This window comes from Gopherus flavomarginatus, chromosome 4, assembly GCF_025201925.1.
Source record: "Gopherus flavomarginatus isolate rGopFla2 chromosome 4, rGopFla2.mat.asm, whole genome shotgun sequence".
NCBI classification, from domain to species: domain Eukaryota; kingdom Metazoa; phylum Chordata; order Testudines; family Testudinidae; genus Gopherus; species Gopherus flavomarginatus.
The window spans coordinates 107,919,090-107,937,706 of NC_066620.1; the positions used below are offsets into that span (position 1 = coordinate 107,919,090).

The following is an 18,617-nucleotide window of genomic DNA, read 5'->3' on the forward strand; positions in this document are numbered from 1 at the left end:
CTACTGTACATCATATCCTGTATTTAGGTCCAGGAAGGATGAAGGCAATTAAAAGAGACATTTTTATTGCTAGTATAAACCCACACATACTTGTGCGTACACACACACACAGCCCCAATCAAAACTTTATTTTACAACCAGAGGGAAAGCTTCTTTTATTCCTCAGAAAATAAGTTTAATTTTTTATTGAGACAAGCTGAAGTAGTGATTTCGAGAGAATGCAACTGGAAAATTATTACACAGTTTTGCACATAGTTTTTTCTTTTTAAAGCATAATTCAGAAGATGCTAGGGGGAATTCTGAGGTGTAGGGAACCATCTTCATACTTTTTGGAATGTCACAAGTGGACAGTCCAAATTCTAGTCCACTGTAACAAAACTAAAGTAAGAGTTCTTCCAGCGACACACACTCTTCTCCCTTTCCAAATTCCTACTATTTTGGTAGTAAGGATATTTCCTATTTTACAGAAATTGAGTAAGGACATAAATCATGTTTAGAATCAAACAGCCCTAGTCTTGCAAGTTGATCCACACACACAGATGCATTGCATTCAGAGGGAACCCCACTATAGCCACAGTACTGTGAATTAGGCTGCAGGATCAGGCCTTTGTAACTACACTAATAGGCTCTCTAATTACAACTTTTTTAAAATTAAAGGTAAATAGATTTGCACACAATACAAATATCTTGAACAAGGGAGGGTTTTAGATATACAAGATAAGGGAACACCGTTGAACATAGACAATACTAGTTACAGTATTAAGTAAAAATCCATACTCTTGTATAAGGTATATCAATGATTTGTTTTCAATCACTTCATCCCACTTGGTCATTTTTCCAATCACTAGTTTACCTGTTAACATATGTGTTATATGTCTTTCAATTTCTCTTATTCTTGTTAAGCATATTTCTATAGTGAGTTTTTATTTCTGCAACCATAGAAATCAGGTACAACTACTATGCTCTTATTTTCCTCTTTAGTCTATTTCATTCTGCTAATTTTTAATGCCAAAGTTAATTGATCAGTAAAAACCACAGCAGCTGTGTGTGAACGAAAATGAGGGATGTTTATAGTTGTGAGAAGTCAGAAAAGGGAGGGGGAGGGGAAAATACCCTCATCACTTATAATTGATTAAAAATGACTGTCTCGTTCATACCCACAAATGAAACAACTCCAACTTCCCTGAGGTTCTAAATTTAACAGAAATTGAAAAAACTCCTGCAATTTTTATCTCAAGTTAAACGAAAAATCAAGGCGCTGACACGATACATTTTAGCACAGATCTATCATTCCGAACGAGAAATTTATTAATAGACTACACAGAACTCTGCAGCTTCTCCACTCCTCCCCAAACCATAGCCCTCCAGCAAGAGTACTACCAATGCATTCCCTCATAGGCATGGGTTACAACCAACACTCTTGTCCATTGTGAAGAGTGAAATCTGTAACTGGTATTTTAGTTGGGAAATCATCAGCTATTGTCTCAATTCTGCTGGCACAGCAGGTGAAAATCAGGAGCAGCTGTGCTTCTGGGTCGGACACTGTTTGCACTACCAGTAACTGCAGGGAGGGCAGGTTTAAAATCTGACTAATGTTCCATGAGAGCCTCCTGGCCAGGGGCTCATTGGGAGATTTGATAAATCAATGCATCTTTTGAGTCTCCTGGCCATGCTTCTTCCCCAGTTAGAGGCTATGCTGCTGACTCCCTGGAGAAGTGGGGTTTGCACTTGGCACCATTCCTCCTGATCATCTCCTCCCGCCAGATTTTCTGCTGAGAGCAGCCCTAAATTCAAGCTGGTTGAAATCAGCATATCCCAGGGCTAAATTAAGCTCGATGTCTTGCATGTGGAGAGTACACAAACAGAAATTAAGGAGTTCATTTTACATAAACAATAGAAAAATACAAAGCAAGAGAATGTACAGGGTGTAGATTTTTGATGTGTCAAGCTTCACTCCCTTTGCATGATACAGAACAAACTACCCTGCGAAGGACCAGAAAATAAAACAGACGTCACTTCTTTAGAAACACAACAACTTCTGAGAGAGTAGTATGTCTGTGCACATCGAGAGATATAGGCTAACGTCTATAAATAGCTCCAACCTGGCAGCACTGGAGCAGCAACGGAAGCCAGACTGAGGCAACAGCTGGCTTTGCTATGGAACTTTTAATCTAAATGCCATCCTACTTGTCCTCGGAGATGCACTGAAAATTGGTCTGGCTCATCAAAGCTTTATCATTCTTTTCAACATGGTTTCATCGGGCAATACTAGTAATTTTGCAATGTCATCTTTAAATATTACAGTATTTGGTCTTTATTTCAAGCCAATGCAGCAACCGATCAATACCCTGATTTCACTGTAAACTGACATGTCAAGTAACAGTATTTTAAAATGCAGTTTACATACACGTTCAATTAAATGCTGTTAGACGTGCAAAGTATGCTATGTCATGCTATGGAACAGTGTAGAAACAGTATAAAGAAACCTTGTATTGAAAGAAATCAGATCAAACAATCCCGTAGAAACAAAACACCAATCCACCGTCTTTAGATGCTATTTCTGTTATTTTTAATTGATTTACAGTGGTTATGCATTCAGGATGAATTTTACTACATCCCACTAAAAACAAACAAACAAACAAACAAACCTAAATCCTGAGTATATGGGCTTCAGCATTCTTGTAAAGTTGAATGCATTAATATTTGCAAAGTACTGAGATATTCTGAAGTGGAAATATTATTTATTATTCTATTAACTAAACTAATGTGCAGTTGGAAAATCTGGTGCAGTTAATTGTTTGCTTTCCATTAACCTGGAAAAAAATCTGGTGCACTTCACCTATGCTCATCATACTAGGGTGAGGTGGAGGGCAAGAAGCCAAGGAGCAGAGGGCTTAGGTAACTTTATACCACCTTTCCATCCCTCTGATAGTGGGGGGCAGATGGGAGAGAGTTTGTTCCCTAGTACAAATTAGAGTAACTTTAAGGATGTTCTAGGTTATGTTGGCAGTAACTGCTCCATAGATTCCAATCTGTTGGTCCAGGACTGCATTCCAGTTACATACCCCAACCCCAGCAGGCCCCTATGTTGGGCTGAGGTGGGGCAGGAACTGGTGATCCTATCCTGGGATTTCCCTACATCAGCAGAGTCCCTAGCTATCTATTTAAGTCAGTTCTCCCTCCAGTTTGTGCCACCAGACTGGCAGTAAAAGGACTGAGCAGGGATCTAGATCTGGCTAATTATTTTTATTGATATTCACCCGTAGTACAATTTTTCAGAGCACTATCTGAACACAGGAAGCAGAGAGAAAGGGCACTCTGACCACAAGATCTGCTATGCCCACCAGTGTAAATCAGAGACCATATTTTTTAATGCCAAAAGATATTAAAAGATTTCTTTTATTGTGAAACGTTCTAGAGTAATATCACTTGAAACTTGTAGGATTCTCTTTTCCCTCTGTTATAATACAGCGTTTACGGGATCTATAATACATAGGTGGTATGTTCTGTATATAATCCAGTTTGATAAAAACAGCTTTCAGGTTCACTGAGAGATGCTCTCCTTTTCACAGTAATACCCGCTAAGAGGCTGTATTATATTATGTTACATGGTAATGGTATTTCCAGAAAAAAAATGAATTACACATTAATAAAGCAATGAAAGTATGCAGGTAACCATGGCTACTGTTGTGGACTCAATAACATCTCTTATACAGCTGTTAACATTTGTATTATTGCCAATTAAGCTGCAGAGATCAGATTTGAAAAAGGGCTGGCAAACAGTAATTTCTCATCCGAAGGAAATAAATGCAGGCGTCTATATCAGATTACATTATTTTATGTCTTCTTAACAGGCACATCCTTCTTCCAACGTTCAAATTAATGCTGAGAAGTAATGAAAATATAACCCCTCCATGGCCATCAGTTATGTAACTTGTGTGTCAATAACATGTTTTACCCAAGCTACCTCTTATTTAAGTTATCTAAATAAAATTTCCTTTTCTGATGTCCCGACAAACTATGCATCTGTAACTGGACTTCCACAAAACCTCTTGAAGAGAGTCTCTTGAATACATGAAAGAGGCTTCTCAGTCCCTTTAAAAATGTGCTACCAAAATGCTAGTGTTTCTGTAACTGATCATAACATCTGCCCCTTCTACTTGGTGCCGCAACTAAGTGTCCTGGTCACCAAAAGTATTACTTCAAAGGAAGTCTGAAGGCAGCTGGGAAGAGGAAGAGGCAGCACTTTCCCCTTTGACACTGTTTACATTTCCAAACTGTTCTTTCTTATAGCACCTTTCTGTTTATGGGTCAGATTTTCTCCTCTCATAGCTCAAATAATCATAGAGGAGAGAGCATCCCTGGGGAATTTACCCTGCGTAAAAAAATGTACAAAAGAAAATTGTGCATTTGGGATATTTTGGAAGTAGCTGCTAAAACAAGTTGAAAGAGCAGCTAGAGGGCTATGTTAGGAACCCAAGAACAGCTTGCAAGGTGAGCCAGTGCCCCCTGAACAGATTCCAGTAACACCACTAAAACGAAGATAATGAAAAAGGCCAACTGTAAGCAGGGTGAGGAAGAACCTGGAGCAGCTGCCCCCCCAAGATTGAGTCTCTTGGTCTTCCCAACAGAATTGCCAAACTCTCTCTGAGTTTGAATCACATATGAATCTCTATCCTGCTTAGTTTGTGTTCCAGGCCTGCCTTGGAGAGGAAAAAAGATTTCTTGGTTAAGGCACTAGACTAGGACTGGATTTAATTCCAGCTTTGCCACAAACTCCCTGTACCACCTCATATAAGTCAATCTCTGTGCCTCAGTTCCTCATCTGTAAAACAGGGGTAATAATTCTTCCTTTCTCTCATCCTTAATCTGTTCTGTCCATTTAGATTGTAAGGTCTTTGAAGCAGAGTGTACATACAGTGCCCAGCAGAACGGGGCTCTGATTTAAGCTGGAGCATCTGGCTGCTACTCTAACATAAATTAATCAATAGTAATAATAATAATAATGTTTTAAAAAGTGATGCATGACCTTAGAAAGTTTTGGGTGCTTATGACATTCTGGTATTTAATCCAGACCTGTGAGGGGCTGTCACCACTTGCCCTGCAACTTGGGGTGCCTCACAACACTTGGCTGCTGTAGATCCCAACGTGGGCTCCTCACAAATAGCCAAGAAGCATGCAGGTCACACCCTGAGTGTCTGGGTATAGCCCTGCTCCAGCAGCTCTGGACCTCAGCAGCCTGTCAGCAAATACCAGCCACACTGGCTTCCAGCAGTCTTGGTCAGTACTTGCAGAATGACCTAAAAAACACACCCCATCCAGGATTCCTTCCCCCCCACCCAAAAAAACTTTGTGTTTTGCACTGTCCAGCCCTCTCCTGGATAGTCCAGATATATTAGGTCCATTGCCCCTCTCAGGGGATCAATATACAACTGTTGGCTACCTTAAATAGTGTTACCCAAACAATTCGCAACACTGGATTAATTTTGATTAAAGAATAAAACACATTTATTTACTCACAAAGAGACAGATTTTAAGTCAGTACAAGTAATGAAGCATTAAAGTCAGAAATGGTTACAAGAAAAATAAAGATAGAATGCTTTCTAAACTTAACAAGCTGGACTTGGTTCAATGAACTCCCTTACCACACGTTCCCAGTACCACTTGTGACCAAACTCTCAGGCCAGGATCTACTCCCAAAGTTCAATGGCTGTTTCTCTGTCGTCTTAGATGAAAAAAGAGAGGAGTTTTTGCCCCCTTACTCTCATAGTCTAGTCCCCCCATTTTTGTCTAGGTTACCCCTCAAAGCCAAATTTATTCAAACAGTAAAGGAGGCAACATGGTGTCTACTAGTGAAAGCTACTGTTTCTTCATGCTGTTTCTTCTCACATCTGTCTGCAAAAATGCAGATTTTTCTTGTCTCCTGTCTTCCCTCCCTCACTGTCTAAGGACCCTGTTTACACCTTATATGTAAACTGAGGTAAACCCCCATTCCTTTAAGACCTGCTTGACCAGTTCTGCCTAACTGGGGCTATGTGAGTTTGAACACGTGCAACCAACATCATTCGGGGCAATTTATAACTTTACATATATTGCTACATACATTTCACCATGATATTATTGACCAGAAAGTTATAATTTTCAAATGATACCTCACAAGGCATATTTGGTATGAAGATTATTACACTCGTATGTAAGGTATGAATACAGGGATGTATTCACCACAGTGCTGCTACCATGTGCTTTCTGGGGCACACTAGAGGCAGACAGAGAGCAGAGACCAAATAAAAAGACTCAAAAGCTCTGAGGAAATTAGTGCTTGTGAATTCAGGAAGGTAGGTAACACAAAATGAAGACTGCTAAACCATAGGGAAAATATATTTATGCTTCTTTAAGCTTTGCATAGGCAGGGAGGGTGGGAAGAAAAAAACAAACCTCTCTGCAAAGGATGACCCTGCATGATACACTTCACGGGAAATCAAATAAAACCAAAATTATACATGATGGCCTGGAATAAAGTAGGGGGCAATTTTTCAACATACACTGTACTTTAAACATTCTCATTTCCTTTTTGAGTTTTCTCCTCAGCAACATACAGGATATACGATTCTCAGTTCCATGTTCTCTGGCTCTTCCCAGCTGACTACCATCATCACTTCTTTATTTCAATATTTGGTTTCCTCCTTATTGATTCCTTTTTGTCTTGTACTGTATGAAACTTGCACCTTTATCACCTTTTCTCTTAACTTCTGACACACCTATTTCTTCCTCCATTCCTTTTTCCTCTTCTGCTTCATCTGCAGTTTCTCTGCCTTACATCTACCGAAATGTTCTCAACCTTATTTCCTGATTCAAAAATACACACATAAATACGCATTTGTACATACGTTTTTAAAAAGATTTTCAGCCAGCATGAATTATCCATGTTTGCTAATGGAAATCTCAATAAATTTTGTATTAAAGAAAATTCTCAGTATTATGTTTAAATAAAAGAAAATGGCTTACAGAAAATTGTTATTTTCCAGTTCTTAATTTTATAAAGTGGCTTAAAAATATCTGCCATGTTTGGTTCCTTTTCTAACTAGTTTTATGGAGATACGTATTTCACCCTTCCCATAAATAGTTCATAAAATTTTTCTACACTGCGTACTGTATTTGCAGAAGAAGCCACAAAAACATGTATGGCTTTGACTCAGCAGATTGGAACCCTGCATACAGGGTTTATGAAAAACTGGTAAAGTTCAAGATGATAAAATAAAACTCTTAAAGTCCTACTAAACAAATTAAATATTTTCCTCAGTTAAGGATGTAATTTGCATTTTAGTCCACCTCAGATAAGGGAGAAAAAATGGTTACTCGTCTTCTCGTAACTGTTGTTCTTCTGGGTGCACAGTCATCTGAAAGTTTTACCCCTAGCAGCACCCATTGGGTCAGGTGTGGAGCCCCATAGAGTGACGCCTTCATGGTGTTCAATATATGACCCAGCCAACCCAGCGCCGCCTCAGTTCCTTCTTGCCGGTTACTCTGACAGAGGTGAAGGTGGGTGGGTTTGCAATGGACATCTTGAAGAATAACAGTTACAAGAAGGTGAGTAACTCTTTTTTCTTCTCTGAGTGATTGTTCATATAGATTCCAGTTAGGTGACTCCCAAGCCTTTCCTAGATGGTGGGGTAGGAATGGAATCACTGACTGGAGCACCGCTCTGCTGGAAGCTGCATCCTCTCTGGCATGCCTGATGATGGTGTAATGAGAGGTGAACATATGTACCAAGGACCAAGTTACTGCCCTGCAGACTTCTTGTATCAGGACCTGGGCCAGGATCACCGCTGATGAGGCCTGTGGAGCGTGCTGTAAGAGCCGGGGCAGGTATTTTGGCCATCTCATAGCAAGTGTGGATGCATGACGTGATCCAGGAGGCTATTCTTTGAGATGAGACCGGGAGTCTTTTCATCCAGTCTGCCACTGCTATGAACAACTGGTTCAACTTCCTGAATGGCTTGGCGTGCTCGATGTAGAAGACTAGTGCTCGCCAAACATCCAGACTACAACCTCTGCTCAGGGCTACTGGCATGAGGCTTACAATAAAAAACAGGCAGGAAAATGTCCTGACTAGTGTGGAACTGTGGCACAATCTTAGGAAGAAAGGCTGAGTGAGGTCTGAGTTGCAGCTTATCCCTGTGGGAAACTGTATAAGGTGGGTCTGAGGTAAGGGCCTTTAACTCAGACATCCTCCTTGTGGACGTAATGGCGACCAGAAAAGCTACTCTCCACGGCAGATACAGAAGGGAGCAAGTTGCAAGCAGTTCAAATGGGGCCCCCATTAACCTGGAGAGGACCAGGTTAAGCTCCCACACAGGGACAGGCTGTCTGATCTGGGGATATAGCTGTTCCAGACCCTTAAGGAACCAACCAACCATAGGGTTGGCGAAGATAGAGCATCCAGATGCTCCTGGGTGGAAAGCTGAGATAGCAGTAAGATGTACCTTTTGGAGGACGCTGCTGGGCCTTGCTGTTTCAGGTGCAGAAGGTACTCTAAGATGAGAGATACGGGTGACTGAACAGGGGGTGTACAATGCTAGTCACACCAACAAGTAAATCTTTTCCACTTTGCCAGATATGTGGCTCTAGTAGAGGGCTCCCTGCTGCTGAGTAGGACCTCTGTTACTTGTTCTGAGCACAGAAGCTCCATGAGGTTCAGCCATGAAGCTAACATGCCGTGAGGTGGAGGGACTGCAGGTCGAGGTGATGAAGGCGACCGTGGTCCTGAGTGATCAGGTTGGGGAGGGGAGGCAAAGTGATCAGGGCAACTGCTGACAGCTCCAGGAGTGTGGTGTATTAATGTTGTTGAGGCCACGCTGGTGCCACCAGAATTATCTCTGCCTCATCCCTGCAGACCTTGAGCAGGACCTTGTGCACAAGAGGTAACGGGGGGACGTCGTAGAGGAGACAGCTTCCCTGGGGTAGCAGGAATCCATCTGTGTTTGAGCCTGGGCTGTGTTTCTGGAAGGAGCAGAACATTGGGCACTTTCTGTTGCTCTGGGTGGCGAACAGATTGACCTGGGGAAACCCCCACCTCTGGAAGATGGAGCGCCCACACCTCCTGGATAAGGAGTTGTTTGTGAGAAGTGGGACAGATGATTCAAGAATCTGGAATTGTGGCTGGTTCGCTATCCTCAGGCAAACCTTCAAAAGGCCTGCTTTGGACCTGCTGGGGCCGGGAAGGCTTGCGTCTGCCATTCCTGCCCCTTCTTCTATAAAAGTCCTGCCTTGGCCAAGAAAACAGGAACACTGCTGCTAAGGCTTGACATGTTTAGGTTGGGTTGCTGGGGTGAGCATACCCAAGGATTTCATGGTAGCCCTTGAGTCTTTTAGCCTATGCATTTGAGAGTCAGTCTGCTCTGCAAACAGACCTGCTCCATCAAAAGGCAGATCCTGCATGGTCTGTTGAACCTTGGCGATCATGGCGATACCGGAGGACAAGGTGCGTGACGCTGAGTCCACAGTACTCAGTGAGGCCTGTAAAGAGATCCATGCCACCATCTTGCCCTCCTCCACTATCACTCCAAACTTCTTGCTGGACTCAGTTGGCATTAGCTCCTTAAACTTGAGCATCGAGTTCCAGGAGCTGAAGCTGTATCTACTCAGAATTGCCTGCTGGTTGGCAATCCTGAATTGTAAACCCCTCGTGGAATACACTTTGTGCCCAAATAAATCTAGGCGACCTTGGACTTAGGCACTGGGGCTTGTTATCCCTACCTCTCCTTTTCATTTACTGCAGCCACCACCAATGAGCTAGGCTAGGGGTGTGTGAAGAGGTATTCGTACCCCTTAGATGGTACAAAATACTTTCCACACCCTTCGTGATGGGAGGGATGGAGGCTGGGGTCTGCCAAATGGTTTTAGCATTGACATGTATAGTCTTGATGAGGGATAGAGCCACCCAGGATGGGCCTTCCAGGACCAGGATGTTGACTATCGGGTCCTCTGATTCTATCCCCTCCTCGGCCTGAAGGCCCATATTTCACGCCACCCTGTGAAGGAGGTCCTGGTGGGCACAGCTGTCTATGGGGGATGGTCCAGAGATGGAGGTGCCTGCAACCGCCTCATCCAGGGAGGACGATTATGAGGCTAATGGGGGAACAGAGTCCTCCTAACACTCTTGGTCTCCAGGGGCCTTCTGTCCCATCTCTTTGTCAGGGCCATCCACAACTGGATCAGGCTCAGGAGCTGGGGTTGGTTCCACGGGAAATAGTGTGATCGGTACCCTTGGCACCCCTAGGGGTGAGGCAACTAGCTGATGCCTCTGGTACCTGTGGTTCAGATGCTGCCAAATGGAAACCTTTGGATTGGGCATATTACCAGGCCCAGGGTGCCCATGGGTCCAAAACGGCCACTGCGCTGGTCTCTGCCACTGCGCAGGCCATGGTCCTTCCCCCACCTTAGGCATTCCACAGCCTGACTGGTGCCAGTCCTGCTCTGAGTACCTAGACTCCGTCTCTGAGTCCAAAGACAGGGAGCAGGACTGCGATGGCCAGGGCAGTGCTGAGCAGAGCTGGACTGGGGAGCAGTGCTGAGATCGGGGCCTGCACGGGGATGCTGACTGGTGCCGGGATAATCAGTGCCAGGGGCGGGACCTGCTGCACGATGGCGATCGGTGCAATGATTGGTATCGCGACCTGGAGCTGTGTCGCGAGTCTAATTGGTGCCGGGACTCCATTGGCAGTGCTGAGGGATGAAGCATCGCCGGTTTGTCTCAAGACGTTGCCACATGTTGTGGTACCGGAGTCTTGGTTTGAAGGACCGGGCGCTGCGGTGCTGTCATGGCAATGAGGTCCCTCACGGTCTCTAAGGTGTTCAGGGTGTATGGCAATTCCACTTCCTCAATGACCTGGTTCAGGAAGTCCAATGGCACTGGACTCGACCGTCCCCCTTGCAGGGCCAAAGTCGACAGTGCTGGCTCCGAAGTCTTTGGCCCTGGGTGCTCCTCTCTGGGATGTGCCCCATCGGCCAGCTCCAAAGGAGTGGGTCTTGGAGTCGGAGATCCACTCCTCCTCTACTTCCGCCACTTCTGCGTTGGGGAATGGGACTGGTGCCAGGTTGATCCTGCCAGTTTTGGTGTCACCGCAGGTCTCTCTCCGAGTCCTTCTGCGTTGCCACTTCTATCACTGCCGCTGGGGTGCTGCGCACCGATGAGCTTGATGCCGGCTCTTGCTGCGCTGATGTAGGTTGCAGTCTAAGTGCTGCCTCCATACAGAACTGCTTGAAGTGAAAGTCTCACTCCCTTTTTGTTCTGGGGCAAAACCCTTTACAAATGCTCCACTTGTCATGCTTCCCCCAGACACTTAAAGCAAGCATTGTGGGGGTCACCCATTGGCATGAGCTTGCTGCAGGACTTGCTGCAGGAACTTGCAGGGTTCAGACCCTTGGGATTTAGGCATACCCCGAATCTCAACAGGGAACGCAGTCAGGGTGAAGGGGAAGACCCTCCCCCCCACTCCCAACAGCTATCTGCTATAACAACCGAAAACACTAAAACTAAATTTAACAAGGCTAGGAATAACTGTAAACAAAACTAAACTGAAAACTAGGGAAAATGAGGAGAGCTTGCTAAGCAAGTCACCGTGGTTCCAACAACAGTCACTGGTGGTAAGAAGGAACTGAGGCGGTGCCAGGTTGGCAGGGTCATATATTGAGTGCCATGAAGGTGCCACTCCAGGGAGCTCCACAGCCAACCTGATGGGTGCTGTTAGGGGAAAAGCTTTCTGATGACAGTACACCCAGCGCACACACCTAATTGGAATCGATATGAGCAATCACTCAAAGAACTCCCATTCTGCACTCAGTCTAGCTTGCTGCCATCGTGCCCATTGACCAGGTCAATCAGAAGCATTTTATGAGATATTGGCAATGCTAACCTTAGTATAAAATCCATGGATAATTTGATCATTTTAAACATAGTTCATGTATATCCTACAGAAGACTGGATCACACCATTAGCTCATCAGTTCTGATATCCTGCCACGATCAGTGACCAATATTTGACACACATTACAAAAATAGCAATACTTTTGACTTTTATATTAGGTTTCATCTGAGGGTGTTACAGACATTAATTAAGACTCATAGCACCCCTGTTATGTAGATATGACAGTATTATTATCTCCATTTCACAGGCAGGCAAGCTTAGGCAAAAAAATGTTAAAGGGTTTGATCCTTCAAAATGCTGAGCATTCTCAATTCCCTCTGACTTCAATGGGAGTTCAGGGCGCTCAGCACCTAGCAGGTTCAAGCCTAATAACACTTTTCCAAGATCATCCAGTAATTCAGTGGCAGAGTCAAGAATAGATCCCAGGCCTCCTGGAGCTCAGTCCTGTCCTTTAATAGCCACATGATGATTTTTCAGACTTGGGAGCAGTGTGACAATAAAAGAACACAATAATGCTCCCAGACAGTTGTGCTATGCTGTACATTTACTTCCTTCCCTGCAGAAAGGAGTCTTGCGGGGAGCCTTTGTGCTGTTGGGAGGGGATGGACTTGAAACAGATTTTGCACCAGCAGCATTCAATTCTTCTCCTTCCTCTAGTCAGGCTGTATCCTCGCTCCCTCATGCTAGCTGGGCTGCTAGCTCTGTGGATTTAAATAATATTAATTAAACTCATTACATCATTTGTTCTGAACAAAAATATCTTATACAAGTGATATAATAAGTAGTAGTTGTAACAAGAATAGGATAAGGTATCAGCTTCTGGTCTGCCTTTTGCCATTTTTCTTATTTCCTCACTCATTTCATTGCATCAGGGGCAGGGCCAGCTCCAGGCACCAGCATTCCAAGCAGGTGCTTAGGGCAGCAATGTGCAAGGGGCAGCAGTCCCTGTTGTTTTGCCCCCAAGCAGTGCGCCGAATTGCTGCTGTGGATGGCAGGGGCAGTCCGTGTACGTTAGGGTGGCTTGCGTATTCCCGCGGCAGCGGCAATTCGGTGGCAGCTTCTATGTTTAGCTGTCCGCGGCGGCGCAGCTTCTGTCTTCTGTCTGAAGACAGAAGCTGCTGCCAAATTGCTGCCGCTGCGGAAACACGTGAGCCACCTTAACGGCACATAGACTGCCCCCACCATCCGCGGTGACAATTTGGCGCGCTGCTTGGGGCAGCAAAAACAGTAGAGCCGGCCCTGATCAAGGGGCTAAGATGGTCAGTCTAAAAGGCAGGCACACAGCATCTGCCAAAGTCATTCCTAATACCACTTTTTGAACTGTCCAGAAAGTGGTGTTGGCACTTTCCTCTCCCTTGTGCCTATCCCCGCCCCCCCATTTTAGGCCAATAGAAATGCAAATGGAAGTTATTATACATTTTACAGGGTGGGATTGGGTTATGGGGGACAAATGGAGCCCCTGCACTTAAGACAGGTCACAGCTGATGCTCACAGTCACCGTAGGCAAGACTAAGTCTCAAGGTCACTCCCAAATCCTTGATTTCTGCAGATCAGCAGGTAAGCAGCATTAGTGCTGTGGCACTAGTTCCATGTATTCATCATTTGGCTAGAGACTTTTTCTGCAGAAATGCTGCCTGTTCTCAAGTACAACTGCACATGAAAAGAGAGTAATTAGAAAACTAAAAAGGCAAAAAAGGGAACTTTTAAAAGGTGATGATTTATTACAAAGACAATGGCAGAAAATGATTTCTGATACTGCTTCCATGTGAAATAATGGCTCACTCCAGCAATGAGAAATAGGTAAAAATCTGGTCACTGAGTTGGTGCATATGTCTTCAATTGAAGGAAATACTATCTGCCAAACATAAACCAAGTAGATCATAGGTCTGTGGAAAAAAACAAAAAAAGACAAAAAAAACCACCACCACCACAACTCTAAGGGGGTGGAATCTAGTTGCTATAGCAGCAAATTAAACAAATAAATGAGATACCATGGAATGCTGCAAAATATTTGCGGGCTGATTTTGTCATTTGCCACATGTGTGAATATCAGAAGTCAAGTTTTAGCTTACTAAGCAGGGTTCAATACAGTGAGTACAATATAGCACAACTATACTTTTATAGCATGTATACATTTATTCTTTCCTGATTACATGCTAATGGGTGTCAGCTGATGAGCTCTAGCATACACAACACTGCATTTTGTTAAGAGTGGAAAAAAGTTACCATAAAAGCATTTTGTCCTCTAGCTATACAAAAGTATACCTGAAATACTATTAACTGAATGTATACCACATACACTACTTTTCTATAAGGATATTTCTACCTTTCCCTGTTCTTGTATGAACTGGTAAAAATATAAGCTTTTTTGTAGTGATTACATCCAAAGTGATTTGCTTCTGGGGTTTTTTAGACTATTTTCTCTATCGGCTGTTAAACTCTCAATCACTTATTCTCCAATTATTTTACAAACTTATTAAAACAGGCTGTTGTACATTACAAACAGTATATGCCATTTCCTCTCCAACCCAAGAAAAACTACATTTGAAATTTCCACTGCAATATAGTGTATTGTTCCTCTTGTGGATGAAAGGCACTATCTGAATATAAGCTATTATTAGTCATAATAGTGTATCATTTTCAATTTTGATCCTATTGTCTGCTTATGTTCTTTGGAAAAGGAGGAATACTTGAAATATGAATATAAAAGAGTCCTAGAAATCTCTGATGTCAGAGGACACAGAGAATAAGTTTGTTATTTTATCTGAGGAGGGAGAACAGATCCTCATCCATATGTACCTACAGGATGGTATAATCATTTTACCTTTATACAGTATTTTATATTTATTTCCTGAGAATCACAACAAGATAAAATGTGAACTAGCATCACAAAAATGCACCTGTTACAGAAAACTACTACACAGTTTAATCACTACAAAAGAATTGCACACGGTCACAAAAGATCATGTAGTCAGCTATTGAAATTGTGTTTTAAATAAACATTAAAAAAATAAAATCAACATTCCCAAGCCTTCTGCATTTGACTATGTACTATCAGAATTATGGACGTGCACTATTAGATTGTAAACCAGTTTCTGTCCTGTCCTGTGGTAGTACTGGTTTTAAAAATAGCAACCAAATTTTAGGGCCAAATCTCTGGTTCCAGAAAAGCTGTGCTCCGCATATAACTCAAAGAGAGAGGGAGTTTCTAAATCATCTTTCTGTTTGCCCAATCCTGTGGCTTTTCATTGGTCACTTGTGTGTATTGATCATGCTTGTGAAAATGTCGGCATGTGCAATTTTCTGAAAACATGGCTTTCAACATTTTAAAAAACAGCAAACTCAACAACATACATCTGAAGGCTAAACCAATATTAAAGCAGGAAGTTTACAAATTCTGGAATTAGACTTCCTTATCTCTGGTGTCACAAAGTGAGTCACTTTCCGTCATAATAGTGACTTGTAGCAAGTAGCTTATTTGACTTTTTTAATATGCAGCACAAACCATGTGTTGCAGCCAATATGCACAAATAAACTAAACTGGCTTCTTTCAAGAAGACATGATATTCTGAGAGTTAGCCAGGGAGCTGAGATAATGTATCACACTGATAGTTAAAGATACAGACAAAAAGAAACGGATACATAGAGATACTAACACCAGTCTATCGATACCACACAGATATGGTTTAAGCAGTCACAGATCTTGTATTAACATTAGGATAAATGTTATCAGGACTTGAGATTCGGGGGAAAAAACTGTCTTGTCACCATGCAAATATTAAATACACCTGCCCTATTAATATATTTACATGTCTAATAGTATCAGCAGCAAGTTGGCTCAAGTCTCACTAGCAGCATCATTACACTATCAACTTCCTCCCCCGTCCCTGTAATTAACAGAACTGTGGGATGTTTCCCAGAGGACATGCAATGAACAGTAAGACATATGAATTAAACATATTTTCCTTTCCCTCTTCTTTCCTTTTTTCTTCTATAATTCTCTCCCCCCCTTCAGTTCCTCTTTCACCATTTTGTCTCTCTCTCTTCCTGTTGTCTATACTGTTTTCTGCTCCCATTTTCATTCCCTTGTCTGTCATTTATTTATATTTTGTCACAAGCTGGAGCAACATCTGCTTTTTGTTTTGTGATCTGTCCCTGTTCCCCTAATCAGATGCACCTCCCCTGCCTGTCTTTCCATCATAGTCAGCTGTCCCTCCCTGACATCTCTCTCATTCTATTCTCATTGCTTCTCCCTTCCTTTCTTTCCCTTGGCGGTCACATTTCTTGCCTTCATCCCTGTTTCCTGCCAGAATGAGTTATGTTCCCGTGTGGGTAGTGATAGGTGGCTTGCACAAAAATGACCTGACATGGGGAGTTCAACTTAATACAAACTTTTAACTTGTAATAATACTTCTTTTCAGTGGGGATCAGATCTAGGAACATTCAACTGACATTAAGTAATCAAGTGCATTTTATGAGAGATTATGACATTTCAGGGTGCAAGCCAGACCAGTGAGACAGTGTGTCACCCTTGCCCTGCAACCTGGAGTGCCTCACAATGCTTTGGTGTTGTAGCTTCCAACCTGGGCTTCTCACAAACAGCATGCAGGTCAGACCTTGAGTGTCTGTGTATAGCTGTTGCCTACCAGCATACTCCAGTCATACTCTGGCTTTCACTAGCCTTGGTTACCATTTGCAGGGTGACTGAAGTCCCAATCCCAAATTTTCCCAAAACGTGTATTCTCCAGTGTCCTGGACAGTTCAGAGATTTTAGGTCTGTTGCCCCTCTAAGGGGATCAATATTCAACAGTCTGCTACTTTAAATGAAGTTACCCCACAGCCCAGTTGAACCAAAACACTGAATTAGTTTTGATTAAATAATAAAACTAGTTTATTTAACTACATGAAGATAGGTTTTAAGTGGGTACCAGTATAAGGCATCAAAGTCAGAAATGGTTACAAGAGAAATAAAGATAAAACACGTCCTAGTATTAAAACATAACTAACTAGACTAGGTTAAAAGTGAAGTCCCTTACCATATGTTCTCAATAACATTGCTGACCAAATTCCCAGGTCAGAATCTTCTTCCAAAATCCAATGGATGTTTCTTTTGTTGCCTTAGGTGAAAGAGAGAAAGATGGATAGAGAGAGAGAACTTGGTGTGTTCTTGTCCCTCACTTTTATAGCTCAGTCACCCTGTGAAATGCATTTTCCTGAGGGTTGCCCCTAGATAAAGTTCATTCCCACTGTAATGATGGAGACAAGGGAGTTGTTAGCGAAAGAGGTTCCATGCTGCTGTTTTGCTAAGATGCAAATCTGTTTGTTACTGCCTCCCTTCCCTTGTCGAAGGATGGTCACTTGATAGGTGATTGACCATCAGCTTTGGTGACACCTGGCTACAGGAGTCAGCTTGTCTATCATTTAAACAGTTAACCCATTAAAGGGAGAGGGGCCAGGGTTGCTCTTGGGGCTACTTGGCTGGCTGTTGGGCCGGGTTCAGCTGGCTGGCCAGCCAGTTAGGGCCGGGGCCGGTTGGCCGGCCAGCGTGGCTGGGGTCTGGTGTGGTGCAGCTGTGTTCCGAGGTCCAGCCAGTGTGGCTGAGGTCCAGCGTGTCACAGCCAGGTCTGTCCGGCAGGGCCAGGGTCCAGCCAGAGCAGCACGGGGTTAATAGTTAATGTTGGTTAACTAGTAAGCCTAATGCTTATCGGTTAACCGGTTAACATTTTACATCCCTAGTAGGGAGTGAATACAGGAGTGCATTCTGTCACAGAGACCTGTCATTGTTATACTGTAGTTTCTTTTGTAAGTCTTGGAGGAGGCTGTGTGTGTTTCTTGTAGACCACAAATGCAACTGGAAATGACTGATAATCAGGAGCATCCAACATGTATGTTCAGCAAGGAGCTCTATCTCAGACCTACATTACAATAAGTAATCTCACTTGGCAGGTGCATAGTATTGTTAAGACACAAATCCTAATTTTACAGAAAATGGCTTGTGCTTTTTTGTATTAGGTAAAGGGTCTTTTTTCAGAATGTCAGGGGATGTCACTCTCATAATCCAGTATTTTTTATCCAGGTGCCTCTCAGTTTCTGGATGCTATGCTGACACAAGTTTTGACATACATCCAGTTTCCAAGCACTCCATACAAGTAACAGAAAACCAAGATAAGTTTTTATGTTATTGCGGTTTTTCTTCCCAGTGTGTGTGGATAACTGATACCACTGTATTCATGTTCCAGTTGTGGGACTGGCAGATAATGAAGAGATATATCAGAAGATGTAGCATAACCACAGCATGAATATGCAAGAAGTGTTCAAAGCCAGGAAAGTTATTTTCAGTGTTCTAGTTAAATGTCCTGAGCCCACAAGTGATGTCTACTTATTCAGTATTCCATCATTTAGACAGCTGTTCAAGTGATGGATATTTATTCTGCGTGAAACATAGTTCATTAGTAAATTGTATACTTTCTGTGCTTTCTATTAGTAAACCCTTCAATTAATGTCATAGGCAAGTGTCTACACTCTGAAACATTAATTAAAGATCCCGTTTCTGAATCTTTATAATCAGACTCTGATGGTTTTTATAGATATTGTGATAGACCCAGGCCAGTTGGGTACATCAGAATAGCAGAAGGCAGATATATTGGCCACTGAATTAACAGTTTTCTGTTCCCCGACTAACCAGAGCAGG

At 42.9% G+C, this 18,617-nt stretch overlaps 1 protein-coding gene across 7 annotated transcripts in view; it reads right to left on the bottom strand.

Annotated features, from left to right (window-relative positions):
• AIG1 (androgen induced 1) overlaps positions 1-18,617 on the bottom strand; it is a 196,986-nt gene that overhangs the window by 91,177 nt on the left and 87,192 nt on the right. Inside the window, exons 4-5 of one of the 7 annotated variants that reach the window (XM_050949899.1) lie at positions 16,963-17,043; positions 12,094-12,627 (exon numbers count right to left, since the gene is read on the bottom strand). The exons of 4 other annotated variants lie outside the window; for them this stretch is intronic. In XM_050949899.1, the coding sequence (XP_050805856.1) occupies positions 16,972-17,043 (72 nt within the window). In that variant the 3' untranslated portion in view covers positions 12,094-12,627; positions 16,963-16,971. Of the gene's footprint in view, positions 1-12,093; positions 12,628-16,962; positions 17,044-18,617 lie in introns of those variants that run through there. 2 more of the 7 variants (XM_050949900.1, XM_050949902.1) reach the window with 2 other exon arrangements.